At 56.3% G+C, this 23,025-nt stretch overlaps 12 protein-coding genes across 12 annotated transcripts; 3 read left to right on the forward strand and 9 right to left on the reverse strand.

Moving 5' to 3' along the window:
- Positions 1-20: 20 nt before the first annotated feature.
- Positions 21-1,044, reverse strand: DL89DRAFT_265828 (HAD-like protein). The gene is made up of 4 exons (XM_040886837.1): positions 919-1,044; positions 620-839; positions 232-585; positions 21-164 (listed from the first exon to the last, which is right to left on the reverse strand). The coding sequence occupies exons 1-4, from the start codon at positions 984-986 to the stop codon at positions 90-92; spliced, it is 717 nt and encodes a 238-aa protein (XP_040745630.1). The 5' UTR covers positions 987-1,044; the 3' UTR covers positions 21-89.
- A 2,042-nt stretch (positions 1,045-3,086) lies between these two features.
- On the forward strand, positions 3,087-4,942 carry DL89DRAFT_312050 (riboflavin synthase domain-like protein). The gene has a single exon (XM_040890982.1). The coding sequence runs from the start codon at positions 3,178-3,180 to the stop codon at positions 4,705-4,707; it is 1,530 nt and encodes a 509-aa protein (XP_040745631.1). The 5' UTR covers positions 3,087-3,177; the 3' UTR covers positions 4,708-4,942.
- A 157-nt stretch (positions 4,943-5,099) lies between these two features.
- DL89DRAFT_265829 (uncharacterized protein) lies at positions 5,100-5,986 on the forward strand. The gene is made up of 5 exons (XM_040886838.1): positions 5,100-5,327; positions 5,365-5,520; positions 5,546-5,617; positions 5,706-5,855; positions 5,878-5,986. The coding sequence occupies exons 1-5, from the start codon at positions 5,178-5,180 to the stop codon at positions 5,947-5,949; spliced, it is 600 nt and encodes a 199-aa protein (XP_040745632.1). The 5' UTR covers positions 5,100-5,177; the 3' UTR covers positions 5,950-5,986.
- Positions 5,795-6,740, reverse strand: DL89DRAFT_312056 (uncharacterized protein; the record flags this gene model as incomplete). Its single annotated transcript, XM_040890983.1, has 2 exons — positions 5,795-6,590; positions 6,632-6,740. 2 exons carry the CDS (start codon positions 6,738-6,740, stop codon positions 5,980-5,982), a joined length of 720 nt encoding a protein of 239 aa, XP_040745633.1. The 3' UTR covers positions 5,795-5,979.
- Positions 6,741-6,944: 204 nt separating this feature from the next.
- Positions 6,945-7,848, reverse strand: DL89DRAFT_265830 (uncharacterized protein). The gene has a single exon (XM_040886839.1). It carries the CDS (start codon positions 7,691-7,693, stop codon positions 7,313-7,315), a length of 381 nt encoding a protein of 126 aa, XP_040745634.1. The 5' UTR covers positions 7,694-7,848; the 3' UTR covers positions 6,945-7,312.
- Positions 7,849-8,493: 645 nt separating this feature from the next.
- On the reverse strand, positions 8,494-9,133 carry DL89DRAFT_110226 (uncharacterized protein). The gene has a single exon (XM_040883094.1). The coding sequence runs from the start codon at positions 9,125-9,127 to the stop codon at positions 8,507-8,509; it is 621 nt and encodes a 206-aa protein (XP_040745635.1). The 5' UTR covers positions 9,128-9,133; the 3' UTR covers positions 8,494-8,506.
- A 1,296-nt stretch (positions 9,134-10,429) lies between these two features.
- Positions 10,430-11,038, reverse strand: DL89DRAFT_312058 (uncharacterized protein; the record flags this gene model as incomplete). Its single annotated transcript, XM_040890984.1, has 1 exon — positions 10,430-11,038. The coding sequence occupies one exon, from the start codon at positions 11,036-11,038 to the stop codon at positions 10,430-10,432; it is 609 nt and encodes a 202-aa protein (XP_040745636.1).
- Positions 11,039-13,743: 2,705 nt separating this feature from the next.
- On the reverse strand, positions 13,744-14,597 carry DL89DRAFT_255878 (uncharacterized protein; the record flags this gene model as incomplete). The annotated part of the gene is given in 4 exon segments (XM_040885391.1): positions 13,744-14,000; positions 14,020-14,193; positions 14,273-14,336; positions 14,487-14,597. The coding sequence occupies 4 exon segments, from the start codon at positions 14,595-14,597 to the stop codon at positions 13,744-13,746; spliced, it is 606 nt and encodes a 201-aa protein (XP_040745637.1).
- A 795-nt stretch (positions 14,598-15,392) lies between these two features.
- DL89DRAFT_110260 (uncharacterized protein) lies at positions 15,393-16,730 on the reverse strand. Its single transcript, XM_040883096.1, has one exon. The coding sequence runs from the start codon at positions 16,262-16,264 to the stop codon at positions 15,470-15,472; it is 795 nt and encodes a 264-aa protein (XP_040745638.1). The 5' UTR covers positions 16,265-16,730; the 3' UTR covers positions 15,393-15,469.
- Positions 16,731-18,466: 1,736 nt separating this feature from the next.
- DL89DRAFT_265832 (uncharacterized protein) lies at positions 18,467-20,386 on the reverse strand. Its single transcript, XM_040886840.1, has 4 exons — positions 19,855-20,386; positions 19,737-19,817; positions 19,575-19,686; positions 18,467-19,543 (listed from the first exon to the last, which is right to left on the reverse strand). The coding sequence occupies exons 1-4, from the start codon at positions 20,344-20,346 to the stop codon at positions 18,531-18,533; spliced, it is 1,698 nt and encodes a 565-aa protein (XP_040745639.1). The 5' UTR covers positions 20,347-20,386; the 3' UTR covers positions 18,467-18,530.
- Positions 20,387-20,624: 238 nt separating this feature from the next.
- DL89DRAFT_265834 (uncharacterized protein) lies at positions 20,625-21,484 on the forward strand. Its single transcript, XM_040886841.1, has 3 exons — positions 20,625-20,708; positions 20,790-20,844; positions 20,910-21,484. The coding sequence occupies exons 1-3, from the start codon at positions 20,679-20,681 to the stop codon at positions 21,425-21,427; spliced, it is 603 nt and encodes a 200-aa protein (XP_040745640.1). The 5' UTR covers positions 20,625-20,678; the 3' UTR covers positions 21,428-21,484.
- On the reverse strand, positions 21,482-22,854 carry DL89DRAFT_110238 (uncharacterized protein). The gene has a single exon (XM_040883095.1). It carries the CDS (start codon positions 22,502-22,504, stop codon positions 21,536-21,538), a length of 969 nt encoding a protein of 322 aa, XP_040745641.1. The 5' UTR covers positions 22,505-22,854; the 3' UTR covers positions 21,482-21,535.
- Between the last annotated feature and the right edge of the window lie 171 nt (positions 22,855-23,025).

The raw sequence follows: 23,025 nt of genomic DNA on the forward strand, positions 1-23,025 counted from the left end.
CACCACAGGTGTTGCGGATGACGCAGATGCGGGGGAGGTTAGGCTCGCGTTCTATGGCTTGCATTATAAATAGAGAAAGGGGTTGGGGTCTATGCCAGCTGGGCCAGGTTTCCGAGGCTGGATGTGTAGTAGGTTGCCTGGGGCGCGGTCGGGGCCAGCACGGACTGCTCGTCGGAGACGCCGGTGAGCACGCATAGTCGTCGATAGGCCGCCGCTGATGCCAAACTGGACGTCGGTATCGAGGCGGTCGCCAATCATGCAGGTGCGGGCCGCGTCCAGATGGTACTTGCGCATGACGCAGTCGAGCATGGGCTGGTTGGGCTTGCCCATGACCATGGGGGTCTTCTGCGTCGACGACACCAGCGAGTTGAGCAGCGAGCCGGATCCTGGATACATGTACTTGCCGCCGGGCAGCGTGCGGTCATCGTTGGTGGCAATGAAACAGACAGTCGGGGTTATGCACCAGGTTGACGTGGGCATTGGCCAGCTTGCGGTAAGGACACCTCGTAGTCGATGCCAAACACCACAGCGCCCACATCGGGGATTGGGCTCGACCTCATTGAGGGTGCTCAGGTCAATCTGTGCCTGTGTCCTCCCTGCCCAGCGTCCGGATTCCGACCTCCTCGAGCTCTGCGCGGATGCCGTTGCCGCCGATCACGTACGCCGACTTGTTGCTGGAGCCAAACTTGGCCACATCGGCCAGGTAGACGGCGGTGGCATAGGCGGAGCTGAAGATCTCCTCTTCGGCGGCTGTGATCCCCAGCTTGGCGAATTTCTTCACATAGTCCTTGCGCGACGTGTTGCTGTTGTTGGTCACAAAGATCAGGCGCTTGCCCAGGCTGCGCAGCATGTCCAGGGTGGCCGGCACGCCGTCGATGAATGGTGGTGCCGCGCCAGATGACGCCGTCGCAGTCGAACAGGAACGTGTCGTAGCGGTCCACAAACGACTGCAGGTCGGGGCGGGTCTCGAGTTTCTGGGGAGGCATTGGCATACAGCAGTAGTGGTAAAAGAGTGTGGCTAGTGTGTAATATGGAGAAGAGGAAAAGGGCAAACTGTGTAGAACGGGCGGGCCTCTTTTTGAACGGTTCGGGTTAGAGGAGCCGTCGGTCCAGCCTCCCCAAAGAGCAAACCCTCCGAGAAGCCCAGAAAGGCGGGGCACTCCTCACACCACCAGCCCTGTGTTCTACGCATGCTGCGCGTGGCCGAGCTGTCTGGGTGACAAAGCAAGCTGGCGGCCTTTGACGTTTGGCAGAGTTGTACAGCGAGATCAAGCCAGATCAAGGAAGAGGCGAAGTCCGCATCGACGATTAACTCTGGGGTGCTGGCTGTTGACCTACTGTCTACGCCAAAGATTGAGCGCTGGCTGACCCGCGACCCGGCGAGGACGATTAGTAACAGCAGGCGATTGCTGCTGCGAGGGCGGGACAGACAGCCGATTTGTCACAATGGTCACGGTGATTTCCAGGCGTTCATGCAAGCGCGGGCTGCTGCAGAGGCTGTGCCATCCCGCGGTCAGATTGCACCATCGCAGGGGTACCCAATTGGCAGGGCGTGGCAGTCACTCCCGCCAAATTGGCGCGTTGGGACCAATATATGCCAGATCCCTCCCTGCTTGAACAGCCAATATTGCAGCCACTAGGAGCGTGATAATAAGACGTGCAAGATCCCAAGGCAAAGTCTCTTCTGTGAGCAGCTGGTGAAGAAAAGACGCAAGGACGGAGGTGGTCCTGTATAAAGGAGGGAGCTGAGCCCACAGAGGGGGATTGCGCACAGATTCTCGTATGTGTACTTTGGCCCCTTTTCCCCTTTCCTCTCACTATTAGAATCAGCCCACATTTCCTGTTACATATCTTCTAATGGCTACCAGCACAGCAGTCCCGACGCCGTCGCTCATCGTGGGCCTCCGGCTCAACAGCAAGCGCGCAGCCGTGTTCGGCTCGGGCCAGTCCTGCAGCCAGCCGCGCGGTGTTTGCGCTCGACGCAGGCGCCGATGTGGTCATCTACGGCGGCAATGTGGCCGAGCAACTCGGCAAGTGGATCGACAACGGGCGTGTCTCGGTTGTGCCGACAGGCAAGTACAGCTCGTCGGACCTGGCTGGGTTCAGCGTGGTGTTTGTCACCGACGCAGCGCTGGCGCAGACGGTGGCGCAGGATGCGCATGCAATCGGAATTCCGGTCAACGTGGCCGGCGACTCTGAGTTCAGCGACTTCTCGCTGCTGCCAACGTACCGCGGGTCGTCGAGCCTGCAGGTGGCAGTGACCACCAACGGCGTGGCGCCGCGTGTGGCCAGCCAGCTGCTGAAGGAGATCGTCAGCAAGCTGCCGGAGGGTCTGGACGGGCAGCTCAAGGAGGTCGCGCAGCTCAATTACCTGGCGCAGGAGACCTGAGCGCAAGCGCGCGGCGGCCCTGGCCAAGCTCGATTTTGGCAGCAAGGCAGTAGTTTCACCAGCGACACCGCAGGATATCAGCACGGCGGTGACGGCGGCGCAGACGCCGGTCCACCCGCTGTCATCGCCGGGCTCGGTTGCCGAGGCGGCAGGTGGCCGATCTGGCAGCGCTGAGCGCCAGCGGAGCCCTACAGACGATTGATGTGCAGGCAGCATCCAGCTACGTAGGCGTATGCGCTGAGCGATCTGTGCTTTGTGTATGCGGCGCGCGAGCAGGACCTCGGCGAGGCGGCACTGGCGTGGTCGCGGCCAGGCTGAGAAGAACGCGTACGGCGAGTGGGTGTCGGCGCTGCGCATGCAGACCCGGCAGGGCGCCGGCCACGCGCTGTGGGGCTCGCTGGCGGCGGGCTCGCGTGTGTCTGCAGTGGCGGCGGCTCCATCGCTGCCATACATGCTGCCGGTGCTTGCGGAGCTGACAGGCCCAGAAGCAGCCGGTAGTGCTGCACGTGGCGGCTCAGTCACTGGACAACCAGGCCGATGTGCAGACCGACTTCTCGGATGCGTTTGTGGCACTGCAGTCGGGCGCCGTGTTCCTGGCATCGGCATCGGCGCAGGAGGCGCACGACATGGCTCTGATTGCCCATGCTGTGGCCCAGGCCGCTGGAACTCCAGTGGTGCACTTGACCAATGGCGCAGGCTGAGGCTGCTGAGGCTGCGGCGGTTAGTGTGGCCAGCTTCACCCAGCTCACCGGGTTTGTGGCAGCGGTCTCTGCAGCAGGCTCCGGCCAATGCGGCGGCGGCAGTGGCGGCAGCCTTTGCAAAGTTCGCCCAGACATTCGGACGCACGTACCAGAGCTTCGAGTATACAGGGCAGCGCCAGCGCTTCGACAGTCGTTGTGGCCATCGGCAAGCACGGCCAGCACAGTGCAGGCGGCACTGCCAGCGCTGGTCAAGGAGGCCGACATCGGTCTGCTGACGGTACGTGCGCTGCGGCCGTGGGACGCACAGGTGCTGTTTGCACAGCTCCCCCAGACGGCAGCGCGCGTGGTAGTGCTGCGCGACGCGCAGGACGACATCTCCCCCGACGCGCTGTTCTCGGATATTGCGACCGGCGCGTTCCTTGCGCGTCCGCGGCGCCGGTGCGAGCCACCAGCGTGAACGTCTACGGCAAGGCGTCGGCCGATGTCATCGCCACAGTGCGTGAGGCGCTTGGCCTCGAGCCGCTGGCTGTAGCGGAGACGGAGGCGGAGGTGGTTTCAGCTGAGGAAGCGGCGGCTCCAGCCGAGGCTGGCGAGGTGTCGCTGGCGGACACTGAGCCGCAGGCGTACGTGGACAGCCCGCTGGCGATTGCGCAGCGGCTGGCGTTCCCCGAGGCGTTTGCAACGGCGGTGACTGCGCGGCCGGGCGAGAAGACGTTCACGGTGAAGGTGTCGTCCAAGTACCGCATGACACCCGACTCGTACGACCGCAACATCATCCACATTGAGTTCGACGCGCGCGGCACCGGGCTGACGTACGAGATCGGCGATGCGCTGGGTGTGTTTGGCTACAACGACGCATCGCAGGTGAGCGATTTCTGCGCGCAGTACGGGCTGGACCAGTCGCAGTACGTGACGGCGCTGAAGGACGGGCAGAGCCAGACGCGGTCGGTCCACTCGTGGCTGACGCACGCGCTGGATCTGTTTGGCCGGCCCAGCAAGAAGTTCTACGCGGCACTGGCCGACTTTGCCACCGACACTGCGCAGGCCGACAAGCTGCGCTGGCTGACCACCAGCGAGGGAGCGGTGGAGTTCAAGGACCGCGTGGCCGACACCGTGACGTACGCCGATCTGCTGCTGGAGTTTGGCTCAGCGCGGCCGTCGATCCTGCATCTGGTGGACATGATCCCAGCAATCAAGCCGCGCCACTACTCGATTGCATCGTCGGCCAAGATGCATCCCGGATACGTCCACCTGTGTGTGGTCATTGTCGAGTGGAAGAACAGCCGCGGTCAGCTGCGCACCGGCCAGTGCACGCGCTTCCTCGATGCGCTGGAGATTGGCACTCCGGTTGTTGTGTCAGTCAAGCCGTCGGTGATGAAGCTGCCGCCGTTGGACTCACAGCCGGTCATCATGGCTGGTCTGGGCACCGGCATGGCGCCGTTCCGAGCCTTCATTGAGGAGCGCGCGGTGCGTGCTGCGCAGGGCCATGCTGTAGGCCCGATGACTCTGTACATGGGCTCGCGCCACCGCGCCAATGGAGTACCTGTACGGAGAGGAGCTCGAGGCCTACCACGCCGGCGGCCTACTGACCAATCTGCGTCTGGCGTTCTCGCGTGACCAGAAGCAGAAGGTCTATATCCAGCACCTGATGCGCGACGACTCGGAGCTGCTGGCTTCCCAGATGCTCAAGGAGGACGGCAGCTTCTACCTATGCGGCCCCACCTGGCCCACCGGCGATGTCAAGGACGCCATGGTCAGTGCCTTCACCAAGATCGGCGGCGTCAAGCCCAGCGAGGCCAACAAGGTCATCGAGGAGCTGAAGGAGCACGAGCGCTACATTCTGGAGGTCTACTAAAAGTGCTAGTTTCTATTTGTTTCAAAGATACTGGAATTCATAGTCTGAAAAGCTTGGTCTTGTGTATGCCATAATACTCATGGGACCTGTATAAATGGTAGCGCTGATTGTTTTTCGCCCCAGGCACAGGAAAGTACCCCGCGATAATCCATACCCTTTTCTTCAACTGTACTTGCAAATGAGCGGACGCCAGCCAATGCCAGACCCGTCGTTCATGCCGCCACCGCCAGCAATGGGCATGCCGCAGGGCTATATGGGCATGCCGATGGGGATTCCGCCGCCGCCGCAGGCCCTGGCCGCCATGGGCTACAATGTCGGACCGATCGCGCGCATGCGGCACCCGAACCGGCCGCCCTGCCTGAAGCCCAACAAGACCCTGTATGTGCGCAACCTGAACGAGCGCAAAAAGCCCTCAGCAGCTGGTAGCTGCCCTGCGTGCGCTGTTCGCCTCTTACGGGGAGCTCCTGGACGTGCGCGCCCGGCACAGCGTGCGGATGCGCGGCCAGGCCTTCATTACATTCAAAAGCGAAGCCGACGCGGTGCGCGCGCACCGCGAAGTCCAGGGCTTTCGTGCTGTTCGACAAGCCCATGTTTATTGAGTTTGCGCGCTCCCCCGCCGATGCCTCGGTCAAGGACGAGGGCGGCGATCTGGACGCCCACATAAAGTCCCGGGTGGAGGGCCGTCGCCGCCGCGACGAAATGTTCGAGCAGCGCCGGAATATGCCGGATGGATGCCGTGCCGCTGATTCCCGGCGTCGAGCTGCCGAACAAGATCCTGTTCCTGGAGAACCTACCCCAGGGCATTCGGCCCGAGGAGATTGAGCAGGTGTTCCAGATCTACCCGGGCTTTGTCGAGGTCCGCTGGGTGTCGGTCAAGCCCGATGTGGCCTTTGTCGAGTACACGAGCGATGTCCAGGCAGGGTGCCGCCAAGGACGACCTGAAGTCGGAGTGGACACGGAATGAGGGCGAAGCACCAGTCGCCATTTCCTACGCAAAGCACTGAGGATAAGCGAGTTTAATATATTTTTCTTCACTATTTGACTTTTTTGGGCGACACCGTGCGGCGTCGCTTGGTCTTGCTGCCTGCAGGTGCCTCCTCCATGTCAGCGCTCCTTGCATCCCGCACCACTGCCTCGCGCTCAATCTCTGCCCGCATTGCCTCTGGCTTGTATGTCGGATCGTACTCCAGCTGACTGCCATCCGCAGCACCCCTGTCCCCCTGCTCTCTCCGACTGCACTCGCCGCACCCACCCCACGCCGCCTTCAAAAACCACATTGCGATCCAGTTACCGGCCGCCTGGGCCATGATCGGGCAGAACCCATGAACCTTCTTCACCAGCTCCCTGCCCATCGCCCTCCGGTGCTCGCCGGCAACACCGATCCACGTCTTGTCATCCGGCGCTACACCGCCCCTTGAGCAGCATTCCCTGATGACCTCTGTGGCTGCAACCACGACGGAGCTGAAGAAATGCGCGCCCACGTAGTACGGCGACTGGCCGAGGTTCTCGTCAAAGAGCCGCTCAATGTATTCCTTTTGCTCTTTGTCGTGGGGCCGCGGGATCTCCGTCACGCTGCCTGCATGCAGTTGCTGTAGCGCGTTCTCGGCCTTAGGCCCGCCAGAGGTCTGCTTCTTCTCGCAGAAGGCTGAGCTGCACACGCAGGTTGTCGTTTTGCTGCCGTAGGACCTCCAGGTCCTTGTCCTTGTTCAGGATGTTCGCCAGCGCTAGATCTATGACCATGTGGCGCCGGATCAAAACTGTCCGGCGAGCTGTGTGTGTCGGGTGTTTCGGACATGGTGTTTACAAAAGAAAAAATGTCAAAGGAAAGCGGGTGTGCGTGCGCGAAATCAGACAGGAGCCGAGAGCCGCCAGCCCCCTTTTGGCAGTCCTTAGATTTGGTGTTTCCCCCTCCCGTCGCACCGGCAGTTCATTATGGCCACGGCCCGCTGTTTGATTCACAATGAACCAACACCTGCGACACCCGGAGCAGTTAGAAAGGACGCGATCTAATATATTGAACATTCAGCTAGTTTGTGTCTTGCAATGTCAAGCTGCCGACCTCACGACACTGGTAGCAGGTTTGTCATCACGGCACCCAACCATCACATTTTCGTTGTTTTTCAGCCGACCACAGACAATTGCCACCGCCAGCTCCGACACCAGGTGCTGCTCCAGGTAGCGACCAATCGGCCGCGCACCAAACAGCAGGTCATACCTCTTCTTGAGAACAAGATCAATGGCAGTGTCCTCCATAGTTATCGTTATGTTCCGGTCAGCCAGACGCTGCTCGATCTCCCTGACTCGAAGCCGGACGATATACTGCAGTGCACTGTGGCCAAGTGGGTTGAGCACAACAATCTGGTCCAGTCAGGTTCGCCAGCTCTGGCCGAATTTTCTCCCAGAACTTGCCAATAACGCCCTTATGCACAGCACTGCCTCAATATCACCTTTACTCGCGTAGATATTCCTGGCTAGATGCTCCTGCCCGATATTGGACGTAAGAATGACAATGCTGCTGCTGAAATCAGCAACGCACCCGTGCCCGTCTGTCAGCCGTGCATCGTCCAGGACCTGCAGCAGAATGGTGAGCACATCCGGATGCGCCTTCTCGATCTCGTCAAACAGTACAGCTGAATACGGCTGGTTGCGGACTGCCTCGGCCAACTGCCCACCGTCCTCGCAGTTTCTGTAGCCGCTGGATGTCCTGATCAGCCTCGACATCTGGTGCCTCTCCATGTACTCGGACATGTCGAGCCGAATCAATGACCTCGGCGATGTGGTCAGCCATGACTGACTTCGCCTTCTTCTTCCCCAAGGCCACATGTGCTGCTTTGCTGCCTTCAAAGTCAACCGGCTCATCGCCCAACTCTGCTATACGATCCACTAACTTTGGGATGTTCGTGCTTCGGTAAAACGCGCCCCTCCATGTCTCATCGCCTTTGGCAATCTGGCTAAGGAAACTCAAGCCCAGTGTGACAGTCAATAAACCCTCCTGATGGACTCGTATGTCGGTACCTCCACAGAAACACTGCTCCTCAAGCTGGCCAATTCTCCATCAACTTCCGCTATGCGCTTCTTTGCTGATTCACCGCTTGCGTACCTCAGTGCCGCACGCTTGGCCTCCACCGTTGGCTCGCTAGCATGCACTCTTTGTAACCTGTGCGAACGCCGTATCAGTCTCAAAGTGCGTGCTGTACTCCTTGTCGGTCCGTTGCACCAATGATCGAGATCCATCCGTCAGTCAGCACCGGCTTCAGCAAATCTGTTAGCGGCACCAAACTCGAGCTATGGCCAATCTTCATCACGGTATGGATCTCGTTGATGAAAATGATGGTACGTTCTGGCCGTGCGTAGATCGCATCCAAAATACCTTGCATCCACCCCTTTCATTCCGACATACATTGCCCCAGACTGGAGCTTACCAATGTCCAGAGCAACTGGAGAAACGCTTCCTAAACCCCGGATCTCGCCAAATGCGATTTTGCGCGCAAGTACTTCGACGATTGATGTCTTACCGGTGCCAGACGGGCCAGTGAGCACTACACTGGGCTTTTTATGACTTCATAGGGCAAGTACCATCTGTTGAATCACCTCATCGCGGCCAATAACTGAGCTTGGTGCGCTCTTTCCTGCTTGCGCAATCATATCGTCTGTGAACGCCGACACACGCTTGCCAGAAAACAGTGGACTGGTGTTATATTTTGGTTTGGCCTGTCGTGGCGGCGCAGTACTTATAGGCTGCTCAATACACGGGCCACCGACAACCTCTCGGAGTTTATGGATAGGTACCTGGCATTTATCAAACATGCGAACAACAGTGAAGTCAAAGGACAGTCCGTAGTGAAACATACAACCATCGACAATCCCTTCACCTCGCCTCTCTTTCCCCTTCATCGCCTTACACAGAATGTACAAGAAAGCGAAACCAGCCTCTACCTCAGGAACACCCCCGGCCCTCTTGTCCAGTTTTTCAACTGCTGTAAGCACAGACTCGCTCTGTTTATCGCTGGTGCCACCCGTGTTCGAAATAATGGCATGAATGGCACCCTGGCTATCCCTATAGAGCGCGTACATCAAAGGAATAGGCTCTACCTTAAGATGTTTCTGCTCGTTTGCTAAACTCACTGCAGCTGCAATCGTGTTGGTCACGGCTTCGTGATAATAACTAGTGTCAAAAATCATTTTTGGGAAAGGAGTGGAGGAGAAGAGCCAGCACTGTTGGGAATGAGGACGCTGCTGGATTTATATTCCCTCCCCTGCTGTTATGCATCAGAAAGTAGATTATTGAAAGTCCCAGAACTGCTCACAATACAATCCACCAGCTGCTGGGATTTATGATCGGGACTTCTGATGAGCAGCTAGTTGCCCAGTCAGACTCTGCTGTTCGTATAGCTTGGTATATTTATGATTTCTGATTCTTACACTAAATGTTCAAGTAAAATAGAGAACTGTCGCTGCGCAGAAACCTGGGGTAATACATTTAGCCAAGTAAGTTGGATAGAGACAACGGCATATTCGCTGGCAGCTCATTGGCATGTATCTTTCAGAAGCCAATTTACGGATCCGCACTATGTGTCGGATATATTGAGTGGTGAATAGAAGTGAGTCCTGCAGCGATAAATTTTGGAACTGCAGCTTCGGCCACGAGTAATAAATAGAAACTAATCAGACCTCGGCACCTTGTAATGGTATCGCAGCTATTTGGCGTTATCTGCCGCAAATGTGCATATTTTCTTTGCAGAGCAGGGAGAATGGTTCGATTGGGAAATAGTATGTACGTTCCTACATTGCACAAGTAAACCTTTTATTTACGTGCTATATCTTTGTTTTTATGAAGAAATCCTATATATGCAGCACATAGAGAGGCATTTGGCCAGTGATACAACAGCCAATGCTTTTTCTGCATGCGCTCTACCGTGCCATCAACAACCTCAGCTATGGTAGCTAGGCCAGCTGGGGCGAGGACGGCTCTGGCTTCACATTCTGCAACTGACAGAGCAAAATTGCTTAGTCCGCACATTTTTATTCATTATTCAATACACATTTTCGTTTGAAGACTACGATTACTGCTGGGCACTAGTCGATGGACTACATTGCTAGTCCCAAATCGGCAAGTCGCTGTGGTAAGAAATGTTGCAAATAGACGAAAGGTGAAAAGGGAGATAGTGCTTATATGTCGAGAAAATGAGATATGGACGATATATTGAAGATATATGGCCGAAAAATGAATAGCGCTAAGCAGGAGAAAGTCAACCTACTGCAAAGCAATCGACTCATCAAAAGAAAATAAAGTGAAATGTCAGTGGTCAAAGTCCATCAGGAGAATCCTATGTCACCGACTTACTGACTCTATGGTGCTGAGTTTTCTGAACAATTTTATTTCTTTCATTCATTCTTCATCGGTTTAGCCGCTTAGTATTCTCAATTATTTTATAACTTCGCATAGAGCGCGTCAATTTATTTTAATTACAGCTATTGGAAAAGTTATGAGGAAGAAGTCGAAGGGACCTGGCGGCCATTACCAGGGCCTCTTCCAACTCGTTCAATATAAACAAGACTATCAAAATCTCCGTAATGAAAGTGCTCATGTCGGTATGACGACCATACATTGCCATGTCTATCTGACACACGGCTGCGCCCATCTCTGAGGCGCTTGAAGCCGTAACCAAGCAAATTCTTGATTACAGACGCCTTCTGGGTGGCCACAAAGCCGTGCTCATTAAGACAGGAAATAAGATTCTGCCAGCTGCAGATTGAAAAGGCACCGCCATCTATATCCCACGACACCCAACTAGCGTTGCTATCGTCATTGAGGATATTGAACAATGCATAGGGGAAAAGTACGCGTTGCTTTTGTTGCTGCCGCGGCTGTTGCGGCTGTTGCGGCTGTTGCGGCTGTTGCGGCTGTTGCGGCTGTTGCGGCTGTTGCGGCTGTTGCGGTTGTTGCGGCTGTTGCAGCTGTTGCAGCTGTTGCGGCTGTTGCGGCTGCTGCGGCCGTTGTTGCCGTGGTTCGGGCCAGCGCTGGGGAGCCGGCTGTATTCCCCTCCATGTGCTGCGTACATGGCTTTCGGTAAGCTTATATGGATGATACATTTGAGCTAGAAATATGCGAAAAATACTAAGAGATGAAGATGTGGAGAAAGGCGATTTTATTGCATACGGGCGCATGTATATATAGTAAAGGCACCTTTCCCTAGCTCCTTGCTCAGAAAAAAACACATTCGCGGCAGATATCGCTAAACATCTGCCCTGCTGGCACATGGGGCTGGGCATTATTGTTTTTGCTCTTGGAGCTGCAGTTGCAGCTCCACAATTTAAATACACAGGTCCTACCCCCTATTTCCAATTCAGTACATTCGGCACAATTTGCGGATCCGCCGCAAATTGATTTGTGCATGGGGCATAGGAATGCGCTGCAGAAAAATGATGGGGTTGCCGCTATTAAGCCTTTTTTATTTTATCCATTTGTTACAAAAAAATCGAGGTATATGCCTCTTGCTGCTGGGAACAAAGACGAAAAAAAATCAGGACTTAAATACACATCGGAATCGCTGCACACGTTTTTTTAGGCGCCGCTTCAGGTTATGCAGCGTGACGCGCTCCGGATAGGCCAGGATTTTCGCAGAGTGCTGCGGTACTGGCACTCTGTCAATGCACATGCTGGAATTGAGAAACGATGATACAGCCACTGCTAATGTACATGGCGATGGCCTAGTCAAAGTAGTCCCAACGCTTTACGCCAACCTCTGTAAGCGCGTTAGTAAGTATAATCTCAAACAGCCTGACAGCCAAATCATTATCATTGCTAATACCGCCCCAGATAACCGACACGCTGGCCTACAAAACACCTCTGAACAGCCACTGTTTAGGTTCAGCCCCATGAACTTGTAGCACTCGTTCGAAATGGCTTTGAACAGTTGGTACACGCGTAGTGGAGCTATCCCCTTTGTTTGCGCCTCCTCAATAATTAGCTTTTACCACATTCGCGAGAATTTTTTAGTAGCCATCCCACTTGTTTGCCATGGGCTTCCGGTGGTACTTGCCGTGCATGATACTTCAGTGAATCGCCTTCTGTCACGACGCAATTAGTCGCCAGGCAATGTGGACAATATGTAACCTTTTTGCACCGATCATTGGCTTCCATTAAAATAAAGCGCATCTCCTTGCTGTCGATTACCGAGACCTTCAGCCTACGCAAGAGCATGCACCGACCTGACTCTTCAAACACCATGCGTGCACATATCTTGAGACTACCCTTCAGGATCGTCGGTGCCATTTTGAAGGTACCAGTGTGGAATATGGCCACCCACAGATCGGTCGAACATCTGTGGCATATACGGTCTGGCATGTGGTGTCTGCACGTCTCGCAAATTCCGTTCTTAATCACTATGCCCAGTTGCAGGTCCAGTACGCCATGGGGGAACAGGTCTGTGACTCGCGGCTATATGGAACTTGCCCTCCCAATAACGGCTGCTCACAGAGATATCTGGTTGTAACGTACATTGGAGAAGCGGAAATGAAGGGGCTGGAAAGTAAAATGCAGTGCAGCACCCCTACATGTGCGTACAATGTGACAGACTCAGCAATTCACAAATGCTAGGGCACTCACACCCCCTATCTAGCTCCATCAGCGGCGTAAGCTACTCGTTTAGATTGCAACCGCCTCCCAATACCTACCAATCACAAATTTCCTGTCCGAAGACGGGCAGATGTGGGGAAGCGGGCGGCGGTTGGGTGTGGCTAATTTGGCATGATAGGTGTGTGCCGCAAAAATGACGAACCAAATTATCCCACATTTCATGGAGGGGGCAAGGAGGGTGTGGATTTGCTGTTGAGGCGCAGCGACTGAGTATGAAGCTTCGCGGGTAACATGTAGGCTTTCGACACAGTACAAAAGTATGTTGAAGTGATATCCCCTTGACCTCTATATAGGTAAGTCCGCTCATCTCCTGACATGATGCAGTGTTTTCTCACTGTTAACTTCACAGCATCATTATCCTATTTGTTAAGTTAGGATACATGTTAAGAGTAATGGAAGAATTTGGGAGCCAGAAATGGTGGTGAAAAGAGAGGGGGCTTGGGACAATTTAAGATTTGTTGCAAGTGGAGCCTACCAAAAACAACTATATATGATAGTTCACAAGACGAGAGGAGCTGAGGGAGAAGAATTTGAGAGATAAGGTCATGAGGCTACTTGAGGGGACTTTTTTTGGAAGGATAGGTGGCGATGTCATTGTGCATGCATATATTGAACATCTAACCTGTTGTCACTGAGAGCCATTGCGGCAGTGACAGACAACAATGACAGAGAAATGATAGGGGAATATTATAATACATACAAAAACAAAAAGTCTAATGCGCACCGAACCATGGTTTCTGGAGAGTGGGAGAGGGTGCACATTTCACAAGTTTTGCACGCTTCATTAGCGCTCTTTGTTTATAAATACTTTTTCCGACACATGCCTGGTTTCTCGTGGCAAGCAAGCATTTTGCACAATCCTACTTCCCAGCGCTACACCCTCAAAATCCCCATTTCGCATGTCCTGGTGAGGGCCTATGTTGTGTGTACGAACGTGTGCATATCACACGAACAGCTGTTTTTGTTCTCGTGGTGCTCATTGGCAGGCATTTTGCAAGCTGACCATGCCCTTTCCATTTAAGATGCTATGGATATGGATGGGCGAGTGGGCTTGTTTTAACATTCAAAAGTCAATCGTAAAAAACTGAGCTTTGCAGTCGAAGACGAGAAAAAAATAAACTAATTTTTTTATATTCTAGCCAAACTGGTGAGAAGGAACCTACACCCCAACACCCGCCAAGTCGCTCAGCTTCAATCTGGTTTCTTTCTGGACAAAATCCATGTAGTACTCCACGTGTAAGTAGATGGCAGACCCTTCAGCTGTTCCGCAAGGGCTATCTTCTGGTGAGCGACCACCGCGGCCGACCAGTCCTGCAAGCAAGCGCTTTCTGTTGAGTGTAACCTTTGTCCCCGTGCCGCAGTCACCTTGACAGGCATAGCCCACATTGTCCTTTCCCAGCACACATACACTGCCAGCTGGCCAATCGATACATACCGTCGAATTTCTGGTATCCTTCAGGCTTACCCATGGTAATGCTGATAACATCGAGTGAGCTGGATGCAGAATTGTGATCGTGTTTCGAGATGATTGCACCCCAGCCAAGAGCAGTCATCTGCATTCCCTCGTCAACCTGACCAATATAACGTTTGAATTGGTATAGCTTTGGTGCTGTCGAGCCGGCATAACAGCAGCCTCAATAATTGCAATATCGTGACAAGTAGTCCGTATCCTCAGAAATGTACCACACAAAGGCTCTTGACAGCACCATGCGGCTGCTTCGCAGTCTCTATGGCACCATAGAACAGGCTGAACTGTAGTGGGTTGGGTTACATGTCCTGATGGGATTCGTCAGCGCTGACGCTGTGTCCTGCCGTAACGAATATAGTTTTTGGAGAGAATCATGACACTACAAGTCAATCAGCAACTCCTCTTGTTTTTGGATTCGAATACAGACTGCATACAGCGCATATGTTGCCTGAGACTGTTACACATCCAATGGTACGCTTGCCAAAGGAAGTGAACGGCGGCACCACAGAGCTGCCAAGCAAAAAGAAAGGCAGAAAAGCAGACATTTTCGTTGAGAAGAAACGAGCTCAGATGAGCTGCCTGCGGTAGCATTTCCAAAACCAGGCCTTTTTATACTATCCATTAGAGCATGTATGTTTAGACTCTAGCGATTACCCAACAGGCGCACAAAGAGAATATTATTATTTCAGTTGTGGATAGGACACGAATTGATCTACCATTGATGCTTGGTTTTAAGAGCTATGCAAGAAGCTAGTATGCACTGTCATTGAAGCTCCTATAGGTACTGCCCTGGCAAAAGCTTCTCCAAAAGGCATATTTAAAAATGGTAGTTGCTGAGATTTCTTTTTGCAGCTGGCGATCTTATTGACCTGGAGACAGCTGGGCAAATGTCAACAGCAACAAGTGCAGCTATGGCATCAAATGTCATATGGCAGCTATTCATGACTTGCGTGGAGGCAACATGTGGAGGAGATGCTGGATCGCTGAATCCATGTATGTTTTGCTATTTGAAAATTTGATTAACGTAATTACATGATCAGACGCTGTCTTTCATAAATTATTTTCGAGGAATGAACACGCCCGCCAATTACGTCTTGGCTTTGCTGTTCATTTCTCAGCAGCAAAGGCTTTTCATTCTATCCACCTTGCGATTCAAGTGCACTTGTAAATGGACTTTTTGACAGACATTGCTCCGCTGCCTGGGGTGGCAACAAACGAGCCGCTGCTGGGGGGAATTGCGACAGGGCTGGCGGGGACAACTAGTTCTGACGTGACTATGCTCTACCGCTACAACACACGCGTACTAGAGGTGCGCAATACAGCACTGCCGGCAGCCTCGCAGCCAGAGGCCCTTGCAACGCTCAGCGCCAGCACAGCTGCAGATAAACGACACAGACGAGGTGAGCCTGGCACGTGTTCAGCCAATAATGTTTGACGACAACATCCATTTTCTGGTGTATGCGCGCGACGCGGCAACCGATACGGGGATTCTGTCCGTGTTCAACCCGTTTACATTGGTGATTTCCCCTGTGCCGACGCGGCTACCCAGCACGGTGAGATCTCTGGCAGTATCGGTGCCGTTTGATACGGGTGCGAAGGGAGCCGAGTGGCAGTTCTCGGTGGTGGCGCTGGATAAGCCTAGAGGCAAGGTCATGCTGGGATGCCTGACAGTCAGAGACGGTATTGCGCAGATGACGTCGCAAGAGACGCATGCTGTTGGTGCGAAGGGGAACGAGGTTACAGCAATTACTATCAGCGAGCTACCTGGAGGCAGTGGCGCGGTTCTGGTGCTTGTTGGAACCGAAGACGGCTGCGTTTCGGCGCTTGAATACAGCCCGTTCAGCCCACATACGACACGAGTAGTATGTGAAATCGGCGACAGGAAGCAAAGGACAGGGGCAGTCACGAAGATTACGACCCAGGTGATGGCTAACAGCCAGATCATTGTTGGCTCGGCCCATGAAAAGAGCCCACATGGCACAGCGGCGACTAGTGTCGGTCGACCTGCTCTCTCTTGGCCACCGCAAGCAGTTGGGGCAGCAGGTGTCAGTTTCAAAGGTCGATTCAGCAGAAGTGCGGATTCCGAGCTACATCGAAGAAGACGTGTCGCAGGATTTGGAAAACCAGCTGACTGCCAATGCATCGGTGGTTGATATGACCTTTGTTGAAATTGACAGAGAAGCCGTGCCAGGCGGGCTGTTCCTGTCGGCATTAGCCAGCGTGCCACTCGGCGGACAGCTATCTAGCTCTACGTATCTGCGGCGGAATCGTGGTCATCCTGGAGCCGGTGCAGTGTCAGTGGCAGCAGCAGTGTCGACATGGCAGGTTGATGATCAGCAGCTTACCCAGTGCCATACCGCAAGTCAAGTCGTGGTTGGCTCTGAGCGCGTGCTTGGGATGCGCACCTTGGGCCAACATGTACAAATCGAGGTGGCAACTGACCGGCACCTTCTTGCGGGTGACATCCTATCGTCGGATGGGATTGTGGAAGACCCGGCGACCCAGTTTGGCCTTGGGGTCCCTCTCAGCATCAGTGGCTACATAGATATCGATGAACAGTTCCCATACACGCCAGGCGGTGCGCAATGCAGTTTTTGAGCAGCGGCAGCGCATGGGCGGCTGAGCTGTTCATTGACCTCTTGCTGGGTATGGCAGGGGTCAGCACTGGGCCAGAGTCTAGCAGCGCATATCCGCCACGCACGCCTGCGGAAGAGCGACAGTTTATTGAGACTATCGGGCAGAGCGACATTGACGGGCTTAAGCAGCACTCGATTGCGTACTACTTCCTGCTGGACACAGGGATGGCAGCCATGGCAGCGACGCAGGGCACGTTTGTCGAGCAGCACAAGGATACAACGGCTATGAGCAGCGAAGCACAGGCATACGCGCAGGATATGCTGATTCCACAGCACTTTGTGTATCTGGTGCGCGGATTCTGGCTGATGGACCACGGCGAGATTGCAGTTGGTCTGTCGTATCCTGTCAGACCCGTCGGTGGTAGCAGACTGGGCGCCCAAGATCCTGCGCACAGCAGTCACAAGCAAGCACTACTTTGAGGCGCGGCAGTTCCTGACCAGCACCACAGCAACGTCATCGAGCTTCCAGCCGCGGCTGGAGGACCAAGCAAGCGAGGCCCCGGTGATCATGGACATCCTGCTGCACTGCGACCTGCGTGAGGCATTTTCGTTCCAGCGGCAGCAGTCGCAGCACGTGGAACTGCGGCGTGCGCTACTGACGCAACTGTTCGAGTTCGGACTGTCGGCCAAATCCAAGCGCGCGATCGCGGACCAGCTCGCTACACTGCCGCTGGACGAGACCGAGGAGGCGGAGCTGGAGGCGTACTGCGTGCAAACCTCGAGTTCTGTGCGCGCCAGGGATTTCTTGGCGCTACACTACGTCAACTGCGGGCGCTACGTCGAGGCCATTCGGGTGTTCCGGGCCATCGCCAAGGGTGAGCAGGGCGTGATGCTGAACATGGTGCAGAAGCGCAAGAGCATCGAGCGGCAGGCCATGGTGCAGAACCTGCTGATGCTGTTGCCTGAGGCACAGCGCTGGATTGTCCAGGAGCTGCACGCATCCGCGGACGCCTTCCAGTCTACCGAGCCCACGCATGCCAAAAGCAGCATGGACGTGGACAGCAGCAGTACCTCCTGAGGCTGAGTCGCGCAGCGGGGCAAGCAAGCAGGTGACGATCGATGTGCCGCTGAGCGCATCCAAGGCATCGCGGCTGGTTGCGGCCAGCGGTGGGCACACATGGTGGGCAGCAGGATCCGTCGCATGCGCTGCTGCATGTACTGGTCAAGCAGATGGCCAAACCAGCGGCGGCCCAGCCGCAGCCTATTGACGAGGGCGTGACAACGCCCAAGCGCACAGCCTCGCCACAGTTCAAGACACCCGCAACGTCGTTTGTGCAGCGCTCGTCGACGCTCGGGTCGCCCACTGTGCGCGTGCCGTTCTCAGGCCCGCCGGCCACGCCAAAGCAGGATGTGCCAGCGGACAGCCAGGTGGAGGAGTCGCCAGAGCCGCTACCGGTGACTCCCGGCAGACCAGGGCATACGCCCGGGCGCTACGTGCTGGCGCGCGCAGCAAGCCCCAATTCACCGGCGATTGAGGGCTCGGTGCCGGGCCAGTTCCCGGAAACCGACCATATCAAGCAGTCGCCGTTCCAGCGCGCAAGGAACCAGGCCCAGCAGTGGTGAGAGCGACGTGACGTCACCGCCCAGATACAAGCTGCGCACGCGCAGTGAGATCCCGGTGACAGTGGTGAAGGAAGGACGTCAAGCCAGCCAAGGGCAAGCGGGCTGCAGCTACCAAGCACAGCGCGCGGTCGTTTGAACGCGCCATGGCAAGCCCCGACTCTGCCCAGCAGGAGCCGTCAAAGACACGCAAGCGGACCAACTAAAAAACTACAAACGACGGATTTCTTTTATTTGGCTTTTTCAATGATAACTGAAACACAACCTGCGTGAATAGGCGCGTCAGTTCCTGATCACCGACACCAAGTCGACGTACTTGCCGCCCAGGTTGGTGACGCCCAGGAACCCAGCGCACTCGCGGTCGATCTGGATGACAAACAACACCAGCGCAATAAACAGGTTGTTGCGGCTGGCCATGACGTCCCAGCAGACGTTCTTGACGACCAGGCAAAAGTGCGGGCGGCGCCGCGACACTTGCACGATCTGCGCAGGCAGATTCGCGTTGGGCTGGTTAGTCGCGATATCCAATACGTAGCGGTCGGTGAACGGCCGCCGCACATTCTGCACCGGCGACACGGCGTTGTCCAGGAACGTGCAGAACAGGTGGAACAGCAGCTGCGCGTCGGTCGGATGCAGCGACTGATTCCACGCGTGCTCGACGCCCTGGTCGTCCGTGTAGCTGCCGCCGCCGTCAAACCGGTACGCGGGCATAGCGCCGCTCTGCGCCAGCTCGCGCACGCGGCTCACCACGTACTCGCGGCTCTTGGCGCCAGGCACCTGCAGGTACTTCTCCAGCACCAGCCGCTCCTTGCCCAGCGGCGTCTCGCCAAAACGCATCTGTAGGTCCACCAGGGTCTGCGGCGGCCCCTGCGGCTGGCTCGCGGTGCTCTGGAACCCAATGAACCGCGACGCCGGCGGGTTGGCCACTGCGCTCTGCGCCTGCTCCAGTGCCGCATAGTCCATCACCGCCTGGCGGCAGGACAAGTGGCCCATGGCGTTCTGCTCAAACACAGCGTCCAGGTCCGCCATCTGCGTGGCCAGTGGCGCTAGCAGGTGCCGCACAAACCACACGTGCATGTTCTCCACCCAGTCCGTGATCTGGTGCTCCACACCCAGTGACTCCAGCACGCCGAGCGGCTCCAGGTACTCCAGATCGCCCTCCGCGCTGTCCTTGCCGCTGCCCTTGGCTCCGTCTTTGGCCTTGGGCCGCAGTGCCGGCGGCGCCGTCTGGTATACGCCAATTGCCGCTGCCTGCGCCGGCTGAGCCTGCGCCGGCGCCAACGATGACGACGCACCTGCCAACACCAAACATGCCTGAGGACGCACCCGCAAACAGAGCGGTTGCTGCTGGAGCAGGGCGGCTGGCAAACAGGTTGCTGCTAGCGTCAGCAAATATATCCCTAGCCGTGCCCTTGCCCACCGTGCTCTGCTTAGGCGCCTGTATTCAGTACCTGCAGCAGCGTGGCCATATCCGCATCGGTCGAGTACCCGGCATTCCCTAGTTGCCTGCAGTGCAACTGCCGGCTGCGACCGCACCGTCAGCGGAGCTGTTCCATTCTGCCCCAGCCCCTTCGGCAGCCGCCTGATCGGTCTCGATATCCGTGACGCCGGTGCCTGGCTCGCGCCCCATAGGCATCACCCGCGCCGGGGTCATCTGTGGCGCCCTCACCGGCTGCGCAGCAGACATCCCCTTCACATTCGTATCCAGCCCTATGCCGCGCCGCTGTGCGGGCGTCATCGCCAGCCCTGTGTATTCGTTCTTTGGCTGCATCAGATACCACATCGCCTCCCCGATGTTGTACGCCAGCCCAGTAAGCACCACCCACTTCACCACCGACCACACCGTCTCAACCGCCGTGCCCCCGCCAAGCCAGCTCTTCAGGCTGCCCAATGCGCCCGTGTGCGACAGAGCCCCGAGCCCGGCCAGGAACAGCACGTTCGCTCGCAGCCGCTTTGCGCTCTGCGCCTCGCCCGGCTGCTGCGCCCGGTCGTCCAGCACCTTTTGCGCGTCTGGGTTTATCCACTTGCCCTTGGGCGTCGCCAGCCTTTCGCTGGGCGTGTGGAATTGCTGGTCGTCCGACATTGGCGTGTCGGGCATTGAGCGGTTGAATCTGACTGGTGTTCTAAAGGGAGTCGCCAACGGCGCGCCGACCCTGCCTGTACGGCGCATTGGAGTGTTCATGTTCTTGTAAATTAAAGGAAGAGCAGCAAAAATCAGAGTGCTGGAAGAGAAAAAGTACGCGGCTCGCGAAGCCAGGAAAATTTTTGTTTATTTCTAGGTTGGCAAATCAGGCTTCATCATGGCTCAAAGTGGCTCCGAGCCATATTGTGCCAGAATTGCACGACGGGAGATGTCGATTCCTCTCCACCACATGCCCACCATCGACGTCACCCACACACCACTTGCTGTTGGACACACCCTGCTTACACATGGACAAGAACGCATATGGCGACAAGAAGGTAATGCCTTCCTACCGTGGCATGTATGTTGCGCTCATTCTCTAGCACCAACAAGCTGATTCTTTTTTATTGAGCCTTTAGGGCACCGGCGACTTTCGGCGGACATGGGACGACGAGGTCTATGCGCAAAAGGCGCGTGACCGCGCCCAGCAGGCCAAGCAGCAGGCCATCAACGACGACCGCAAGCGCAAGGGCCTGAAGCCGCTGGCCACCCCAAACAGCCCAAGGAAGAGCGCGATCTTTTGCAAGCGCGCACCACACAAATCAACCTGACCGAAATGGTGGGCAAAACCCAGATCGTCCAGGCATCCACGTCGGGCGCGTCCAGCCAGCCCGGATTTTACTGCAAAGTCTGCGATGTCACGGTCAAGGACAGTCTCAGCTACCTCGACCACATCAACGGCAAGAACCACCAGCGCATGCTGAACCGGTCGATGAAGGTCAAGGCGGAGACGGTCGAGGATGTCAGGGCGAAGCTCGAGCAGCTCCGCCGCAAAAAGCTGATTCTGGCCGAGCAAAACCACACCGAGTATGACTTTTCTGAGCGCGTCAGGGTGCAGCAGCTGATGGAGCAGGAGCGCAAGCAACGGCGCAAGCGGACAAAGGATGCGCGCAAGCAGGCCAAATCTGCCACGGACCCGGCGGATGGCCAAGATCCGGAGGCAGCCGCGATGGCCGCAATGATGGGCTTCTCGGGCTTTGGATCCAGCAAGACCTAGGCGGCTTTTCGGCGCTTCTAATGAGATTTCTGCTTCTAGCTGACATGGGGGTTGTGGAGCGGGAGGGAGGAGGGGAAAAATACATGTCTTGGATAGGAAAAAGATGTCTTAGATGTACGTGACTTGTGTGCCCATCTTCCATGTGTTCCACAGCTTGCGCGTAATGGCATTGAGGATGGGCGGTAGCCGGAACCGCTGCATGACCAGGCGCAGCACCGCGGCCAGGATCGCCAGCGTGAACAGCGTGAACCCCCAGCGCGAGAACAGCCGCCTCACCACATCGTACGCAATCTGCACCACGCCGCGCGGCCGCCGCACCAGCGAGCGCGTCTTGACCGCGGGCCGCGTGCGGGTCCGGTTGCTGGTGGCTGTCGCCCGCGACTGCACCGCAGCCAGGCTCGGCAGCTTGCCCCGGGCCACTACTGCCGTCGGGCCAGCTGCCGCATTGTCGCTAGCCGTCTCCGCAGCAGCCTTCAGGGCGGGCTCGGCAGTCTCCGCAGTCCTCGCAGTCTCAGCCTTGGGCTCTTCAACAGCTGGCGCCTTGCTGGCCTTGGCCTTTTTTGCCTTCTTCGCCTTGCTACGATGCTGTTTTGCAAGCTTCTTGGGCGGGGTCGGGTTGCGCAGCGAGTCGAGCCGCTTCACAAACCCATCCTTGGTGTGTGCCGACACCACAGTCGACAGGTCAAGGAACGTGTACGCGCTGTCAAAGTCGTTCAGCTGCGGCAGGATATGCAGCGTGTACAGCTCACACACCCGCATATACGATGCCTGCACCATGGTTGCCCGCTGCTGCCTGTTTTGGACAATCTTCCCTGCACCCTTGTTGCCGTTTTGCAGCAGATACATTGTGTCGTCCGACAGCGTCGCGAACCACGCCTCCACAATATCCCTTGCTGTCTTGGCGTCCCGCAGCTTCAGGCACAGCAGCACCGTAGGTACCAGCACCTCGCTGTCGACGTTACCCGCGTAACCGCCAAACGCACGCATAATCGCATCCCACACCTGGCGCACAGACCCGGGCAGCTTCTCCAGCGTCGCCGCATCCTTATTGGTGCGCTTTGACCTGGATTTGCCCATCTGACGCTGCCAGCTCCGTCAGGCTGCTCAGCACGCAAATGTACAGGATCCACAGGCGGCAGCTCAGCTGGCGCGCTTGCTCCTCGCCATACTCCTCCGTGAGCCCCTCGATGTTGCAGTACTGGATGGCCTCGCGGCACAGGTTCCAGGCGGCTGCCCCCTGGCCCAGGATGAGTGCCCGCGATGCCTTCTGGTGCAGCGTACGCAGGTGCGCCATCAGAGGCCGTCCGTCTACCATTGCCTTGGACGGTGCCACCAGCGCTGTAGTTGGTGGGCCGGCGCTTGCCTGCTCTGTGGCTCCGCCCATCCCTGTCGCTTCTGCTGTCGTTGTCGCATGCATGCCAAAGTGAGGTGGCCTGGAAGTCAACGCCGCTGGCATACTGTATTAGATGCTTTGTATATAAGGGTGCTAACCGCTGCTAGAAAATAGAGCGTGAAAAAAGTGCTGTAATTCGTAAAAAGAGAGGGGGCGAAAAACAGGTCTGATAACGGAGAAAGGGAGGAGGCCAAGTGACTGGCAA

The sequence above is a fragment of the Linderina pennispora genome (assembly GCF_002104995.1).
Source record: "Linderina pennispora strain ATCC 12442 chromosome Unknown DL89scaffold_3, whole genome shotgun sequence".
NCBI lineage: Eukaryota > Fungi > Kickxellomycota > Kickxellomycetes > Kickxellales > Kickxellaceae > Linderina > Linderina pennispora.